Raw genomic sequence first — 7911 nt, forward strand, 5'->3', positions numbered from 1 at the left:
ATTGCAGAATTCAAGTTAAGGTTAAATCCGAAGAAGTGCTTTTTCGGCGTTTCGTCAGGGAAAATCTTAGGCTACGTAATCGGAAATAAAGGAATTGAAGTAGATCCCGATAAAGTGAAGGCTATACAGGAAATGCCGGCACCGAAGAATGAGAAAGAAGTGAGAGGGTTTCTGGGGCAGGTTCAGTATATCAGTCGGTTCATAGCAAGACTCACTGCAATCTGCGAGCCAATCTTTAAGTTGTTAAGGAAAGACCAACCCACAATCTGGAATGATAAGTGTCAGCAAGCTTTGGAGAGCGTCCGGAACTATTTGTCTAATCTGCCAGTGCTGAGACCGCCTAAACTAGGAAAGCCGCTTCTCCTTTACGTAGCGATTGAAGAGCGATCTATTGGGGCAATGCTGGCCCAAGAGGGGGACACCGGTGTGGAGCACGCGGTGTATTATCTGAGTAAGAAGTTCCTGGAGTACGAGCTCAAGTACAACATGATCGAAAAGACGTGTGTGGCAGTAGTATGGATAACGAAGAAACTACGGCATTATTTTCAATCATATAAAGTGATCATTATTTCTCGGATGGACCCCGTGAAGTATCTGTACCGAACTCCGTCTTTGACAGGGAAGTTAGCCCGATGGTTACTACTTTTATCCGAGTTTGACATTGAATATGTAACGAAGAAGGTTATCAAAGGGAGGGCCATGGCAGAGTTTCTGGCCAACCAACCTCTGAATGCAGAAGAGGAAGAGATAAATTATGATTTCCCCAATGAGCACTTAAACGCAATTGAAGTTATACTATGGAAAATGTTCTTCGACGGAGCAGTTAATTCGAATGGAGCCGGAGTTGGAGTACTACTTATTTCACCAGAGGGAGAAAGAATCCCGATGGCCAAGAAGTTGTCATTCCCTCTTACCAATAATATGGCCGAATATGAAGCGTGCATTTATGGCTTAGAGTCATTAGCAGCACTGGGAGCATCATATGTCGAAATTTGGGGTGACTCCAAGTTGATCATCGAACAGGCACAAGGAAACTGGGAAGTGAGGGAAGAAAGGCTACGTCCATATCTAGATCAGCTAGAAGGGTTGGCACAAAGATTCAAGGAGTGTCGTTTCTATCACATTCCTCGAGCGCAGAACCAGGCGGCGGATGCTTTGGCCACTTTGGTGTCAGTTTGGGACAACCCCCGGAACCTTGCCTCGAAACCGTTGGTATTGAGGAGATCTCACAAACCATGCTACGAGGATGTAATGCTGTTAGGGGCAGATGAAAAACCGTGGTATTTCGATATCGTGAACTTCATGAAGCATGGAACATATCCGGCAGAGTCAGAACCGAGGGATCAAGCTGTGATTAGAAGGTTAGCTCGGCAGTTCGTCATCCACAACGACTTACTTTACAAAAGGCACATCGATGGGTTACAACTAAGGTGCTTGGGTGCGGGAGAAGCCCGCGAGGCAATGGAATCAGTACATTCAGGAATTTGCGGGGCCCATATGGGAGGAGCAGTGTTAGCCAAGAAAATCATAAGGCAAGGCTTCTATTGGCTCACTATGGAAAGAGATTGTAACGAGTATGCGAAGAAATGCCACGATTGTCAAATCCACTGCGATTGTAGTCATCTTCCAGCCATGGAATTACATGTGTTAGCACCTATTTGGCCATTCGCTGCTTGGAGCATTGATATCATTGGTGAGGTAAGACCTAATGCTTCGAATGGGCACAAATTTATTGCGGTCGCCATCGATTACTTCACCAAGTGGGTAGAGACAGAGTCGTTTAGCAAATTGGGATCCAAGCAGATGAGAAAGTTCATTGAGAAACACTTGATCACCAGGTTCGGAGTGCCTCATCACATGATTACGGATAACGGGGTCCAGTTTCAGGGGGAAGTAAGAAGTCTCTTCCGAGAATATGGCATTGAACATCACAGGTCTTCTCCTTATCGACCGCAAGCTAATGGCGCAGTAGAAGCAGCTAATAAGAACCTTAAAAGGATTCTCGTAAAGACAGTAGAATCGCATCGGAACTGGCACGAACAGCTTCTGCTCGCTTTATGGGCTTATCGCACGACGGTTAGGACGTCAACTGGGGCAACGCCGTTCTCCTTAGTGTACGGGGCAGAAGTAGTCCTGCCGATTAAGATCGAAAAGCGATCGTTGAGAATCGCAGTGGAAGCAGAAATTCCCGAGACAGAATGGGTGAAGAAGCGATGTGAGCAGTTGGCTTTAGTTGACGAAAAAAGGATGGAAGCCCTTTACCATGTGCAGTTATATCAAAGAAGGATGTCTTGAGCCTTCAACAAAAAGGTCAAGGCCAGCCCTATTAAAGAAGGAGATTTGGTGCTGAAACAGATCCGTGTGACGCACACCGACCCTAGGGGCAAGTTTAAGCCTAACTGGGAGGGACCATTCTTCGTGAAGAAAATCCTGAGCAAAGGCGCGGTGAAGCTTACCACCATGGACGGCATGGAGTTCTCCGAACCTACCAATCTGGATAGGCTCAAGAAATAGTTTTCGTAAAAAAAAAAAAAAAAGAAAAATTCCCGATAGGTCGAAAACCCGCAAAGGGTGGCCTATGCAACAATAAGGGACATCCCAATGGGTGAAAACCCGAAAGGGCACTCATTTAAAAATTCCGGGATAGAAAGAGGAGAGATGAAAAATCGCCGGGATCCGAAAACCGAAAGGCGGGTCCTGGTAACAGTAGTTATAACTTGAGCAATTACAAAAACAATGTATAAGAGGCTAAGTATTTCTATTGTTTGTAAATAAATAAAAGCATGAATATATTTGACGAGAATGATTGGAATCATCATAATCTACTGAATGCATGGTAATATGAATCATGAGTTATACATTTCCTACCTTACTTTTCACAATAAAAAAGCCTACCTGCTATCCACCCCACTCCTTATACGTCAGCTATACATCGGGGTAACTCTAAAGAAAACTACAAAGCAATACATAATAAGCCTAATATGGAGGGAAGTCCCAGTAGGCCTCAAACCCCCTCAAATGCGATGCCCGCTCCGCAGATAAGGTCTCCTCGGTAACTCGGAGCCTCTCCTCAGCAACTCGTGCTCTCTCCTCGGCAGCGAGGTGTCCTATGGTCTCAACATGCACCCTCTCCTCGGCAGCGAGGCGTCCAATCGTCTCATCATGCGCCCTCTCCTCAACGACAAGACGTCCAGCAGTCTCCCTCCGCATCACCTCCGACCAGTGGTCGTTCCGCTCTTGGTACACCTGGCCAACCCTGGCATCAGCCTCCCGCACCGACTCACTCCGTCTCCGCTCATGGGCGTGAAGATCGCTCTAAAAAAGGAACAAAAAAAAGAAGAAAAACAGATGTGAAAAAAAAAAGAAAAAAGAAAAAGAAAAAAAGAAGCAGCGTAGGCAAGAACAGAAATCATACATACATGCATGCATTCCACTACACTAAAATAAAGTAAGGATACATACCAGGTGATCGGCACAGCGCAAGCTGAGGCGGTCTCGGAGGTAACCGGACAGTCCCACATAATCTGTACAAGTCTCTCTCGTAGTCTGCGAAGCGTCGGAAGGGTCAAATGGCACCCTCGATGTGAAGATGGGAGGAGCCATCTCGACACCCGCATAGGCTGCCCCGGACTCATCATAACAAAAGGTGGTGAAATCTCTCCCGTAGTCCGAAACGGGCACACCGAAGGAGGACCTCTCCGGTCGGGCGGCATTGGAGGACTCACCGATATAGTAGGGTGGCTCGCCCGCAGATGTCTGAGCTCGAGTGCCGTTAAAGAAGTCCGACAGATGTGCGCTCCTCCAGGACCCCTCCTGCAAATAAAAACACAATAAATACCGTTAACCATCTCATGAATAAAGGTAAATAGGCTGAACCACTCACCGGGACCTCCTCCTGACCGAAGACTGCCGCGACAGCCTCCCGCGAAAATACGTCTGCCACGGGATCCACCTCCATCGTCGCCGCTGGGGCATCCCTCGCGCTCAACAGAGTCGATAGGTAAAGATCACGGCCCCCGCCATGAACCCACACCTCTCTACCGACGAACAGGCGGGTCAAGTCCTGACGGATGACCGACAAGGGCATGGTCCGCACCGCGAACATGGAAATGGGAATCTCGCCTGGTGACCAGTGTGCGTCCCTAATCCCGGTGATGCCCCGGTCGCCCAAATACCAAGCCCGCACGCAGGGGCCGATGAGCACGCACTGCTGCTCCTGGATCAAAGTCACGTACATGTAGTCGGGACCGAAGTCAAGGTCGTCCCACCTGAATTTGATCTGAAAACACCAAAGGGGGGGGTCAGGTCAGATCAAACAAGAATCTAGCGCGACTAGAAGATATCTACCTGTCCTAGGGTCCGCGAGTCAATCCAGTCTAGGAGCCGCGCCACCATCCGTCTCTTCTCTGCGCCTAGGTCAAACTCTCTCCACCGAGTCATGAGAGGGAGCCTCGGTACTCGTGGTCGAGGCCGAGACTGGCTAGGAAGAATCCGCCTCTCGTACGCCCAAACCTGCGGTAAAAACAAGAGTTATGAACGTAAAAGCGCGAAGAAGATAAAATGGGCGAGTCAAGGATGCGTCACGTACCAGTAGGGCAAATGTGTAACCACCGAAGTCCTTGCGCTTCCGGCAAGTCAAATCCAAAAACTTATATAAGAAGGCTAGGCCCGCTCCCGCCCAATCATAAGACGCTGCCGCATCCAAATCACTGAGAGCCTGAATAAGACCAGCGTGTACCTTTCCGCTCTTGGTGCGGAAAATCGTCTCACTCAGGGTATACACTAGGAAACTACGAACTGCCAAGTCAGCATCGTCCGTCTCGCAAAAATCCCGGCGACTCAAAAGGCTCGCAGTAGAAACAAACTTCGCTGGAGAAGATCTGGCGCCTGGGTAAACTCCCGGCCCAATCAAAGCAGCTAGCCTAGCGCGGTCGACCCGCGGTCGCATCATATCAAAACGAAAGGGAACTGGAGTGCTACTCCCCCACAGCCCTGTCAGCAAAGAGAAATCTCTGGGCGAGATAGTCATCTCCCCAAAAGAAAGGTGGAAGGTGTGGGTCGAGTCAACCCACCGCTCGCATAAGGCACGCAGGCCAAAACGATCGCACACCCCGTTGGTGCGGGGCAACGTTGAAATAAAGGGCTCGAAGCCCAACTCACGCACACGGGCTCTCGTCGCGGCGCCTAGCATAGCATGCCACGTATGGATCTCGGCCGTAGTCCCAGAAATCTCGACGAACTAGAAAGAACAAGACAGAAAAATTTAAATATGATTCCTAAGCGTACGTTTGATGAAAACACGTTAGGACTAGTTATTCTTTCAGTCGGGGTCTAACCTAGAGACATCTGGTCAATTTGGACCAACTTTCTGTAAAAATCTCTCCTTTAGGATCGTTTATGTAAGGTTTAGTTAATTATTTATTCTTTAATCCACTCTCGTCCGCATTGACAAGGATCATTAATTAAGTTTTTACTATTCGCGTGCATTAGTTAAGATCTTACTATTCACGTACACTATTCACGTTTTACTATTCACGTGCATGAGTTAAGTTTTCACTATTCACATGCATTAGTTAAGTTTTCACTATTCACGTTTTTACTATTCACATGCACTATTCACGTACATTAGTTAAGTTTTCACTATTCACGTGCACTATTCACGTTTTCACAATCACGTGCACTATTCATATTTTTACTATTCACGTGCGCTATTCACATTGTCTTTACTGTTAGCATGCATAAATTCGTAGTTTTACTATTCACATGCATATAGAGCGCATTCTTACACAGAAATAAACAAGTGTTACTTGTAAGTAAAGAAATTCACGCTTTCTAGCTAAAGTCCTCTAGGCAATCTAAAAGTTAGCATGCAAATCATGTTCGGATAGGAATACTAAAGCCTAGAATTTGAATCAAATAACGAAAAAGTGAGAAAGTACTTATCTCGTTGTAGCGTGTCCGGCTCAGATGTGTCTCAGGATCGTGGAAAGGGTCCACTCTATCCAAGTTCACGTAAACCTCCTCCATGCCTCTCGTGCCATCGCATTCATCCAAATCCATCCCGAGAATAATCCAAATCAAAATCTAGAGAGAGAAAGAAGAGAGAGAAGGTGTGGGGTTGAAATGGAACCCCACCACCTTATATATGGAAGAGGAATGGCATTCCCGTAAATAGTGAAAAAGTACGATGTGACATAAAGGTAAAAAGTAAATACTTAATTACCAGGCGCACAGACCTCCGATTTGCAGTCCGTTTCAGCCTGCGTTTCTCCCAAACAGCGACCAATACTGTCAAGATATGAAATCCCAATGACAGCCAATTTTTACAGAACAGTGGCACCAGTCAAAATACAGACGACAGTCAATAAAAAAATAATCGACAATGTGAATCATTCCGAACCAAAAAGACATTCCTACCAAACCATTCGAACCTCCAGGACACTAGCTCCAGTGAGAAAATACAGAGAACGGTGTTTTGAAAGAATTCAGAATCGTTAGAAAGAACCTTTTTGCCCTTGAGCCACCTTACCTACGGTTCACGGCCGAGGTAGCCTTTTTACGGTTCACGACCGAGGTAGCTTTTTAGCCATCTTACCTACGGTTCACGACCGAGGTAGCTTTTCAGCCATCTTACCTACGGTTCACGACCGAGGTAGCTTTTCAGCCATCTTACCTACGGTTCACGACCGAGGTAGCTTTTTAGCCATCTTACCTACGGTTCACGACCGAGGTAGCTTTTTAGCCATCTTACCTACGGTTCACAATCGAGGTAGCTTTTTAGCCATCTTACCTACGGTTCACGACCGAGGTTGCTTTCGAGCCAATTTTACACACAGTCAACGTACGCTAGATTCCGAGAGAATACATCCACCGACGGCCGATTCAGAGGCGAGGCTGGAAAGAATCGGAGAACGACACCGGAACGCGCAGCGCGAAGGTCAGGTATTCTTCCTCCTACTCTTTACGTGTCTTTTACTTTTATATGTTTTACATTGCATGTGTTGCGTTAGCAAAAAACGTTTTCAAAACACACACATCACTGTCAAAATAGAAAAGTAGGGGCAACTGTAGACACCGAGTCGGAGGACCTGTGACGAAAACTTGTAAACAAGACGGTTGAAGCAGTTGATTCCGGAAGTTTTAAAAACAAAAATATATAATAAGGAAGGAGAAGTTACAGTGGGTCGCGATCGTCGATTGGACGGCTCGCGAGTGCTCAGCGGCGCGGTGCGAGCGCCTAGCGGCAGCCGACGCGCGTCCAACGATAGTCGGACGCCTGCCCGGCAGTACGGGGCGCGCGCTCGACGTCCGTTGGACGCACGAGCCCGACGGCGCGGAACGCGCGCTCGATGGCCATGGGGCGTGTGCGCCCAACGGTGCGAGACGCGCCCCGGCAGGCGTCGGGCGAGCGCGCCCGGTAGCCGTTGGGCGAGCGCCCAACGACGTTGGGCGAACGCCCAACGTCGGTTGGGCGCTCGCCCAACTCTGTTGGGCGGCCGCCCAACATGGCTTGCGCGGCCGCCCAACCCTCTTGGGCGACGCCCGATTTTGCTCGGGCGTCGCCCATTCTTCCGGGGATCCGATTTCCTATAAAAGGCACGGATCCCCATGCATTAGGAAAGAGGGATTCTTTGGAGCTTTCTCACTCTAAACATTTTTAGAGAGAGAAAGTCAATTTTTTGGAGAGAATATTTTTTTTCCCAAAAAAATCCAAATTTTCCCAAAGTTAAATTTTTACTAAAAAACACAAAAAAATCGGAAAATCACGACTCGTGGAATCAATCGGCTTCGACTGTCAGATACCGAACTTAAGGTATTATCCGAGGACTAGACTCGTTTTATTTTATTTAATTTATTTCTTTTCCTTTAGTTATTTTTATGTTATAATTTTATTTATTTAGCTATTTATTT

General features: G+C 47.4%; 1 protein-coding gene across 1 annotated transcript; it reads right to left on the reverse strand.

The window, feature by feature from the left end:
- Positions 1-2839: 2839 nt before the first annotated feature.
- LOC136220540 (uncharacterized) lies at positions 2840-5579 on the reverse strand. The gene is made up of 5 exons (XM_066008353.1): positions 4589-5579; positions 4348-4512; positions 3884-4279; positions 3463-3813; positions 2840-3315 (listed from the first exon to the last, which is right to left on the reverse strand). Exons 1-5 carry the CDS (start codon positions 5189-5191, stop codon positions 2977-2979), a joined length of 1854 nt encoding a protein of 617 aa, XP_065864425.1. The 5' UTR covers positions 5192-5579; the 3' UTR covers positions 2840-2976.
- Between the last annotated feature and the right edge of the window lie 2332 nt (positions 5580-7911).

This window comes from Euphorbia lathyris, chromosome 2 (assembly GCF_963576675.1).
Source record: "Euphorbia lathyris chromosome 2, ddEupLath1.1, whole genome shotgun sequence".
NCBI lineage: Eukaryota > Viridiplantae > Streptophyta > Magnoliopsida > Malpighiales > Euphorbiaceae > Euphorbia > Euphorbia lathyris.

Coding starts and splice junctions, on each gene's coding strand:
- LOC136220540 (XM_066008353.1), bottom strand. CDS start 5,191: ATGCTAGGCGCCGCGACGAGAGCCCGTGTGCGTGAGTTGGGCTTCGAG. Junction 4,513..4,588: donor GTTACACATTTGCCCTACTG/GTACGTGACGCA, acceptor TTTTTACCGCAG/GTTTGGGCGTACGAGAGGCG. Junction 4,280..4,347: donor ACTCGCGGACCCTAGGACAG/GTAGATATCTTC, acceptor TGGTGTTTTCAG/ATCAAATTCAGGTGGGACGA.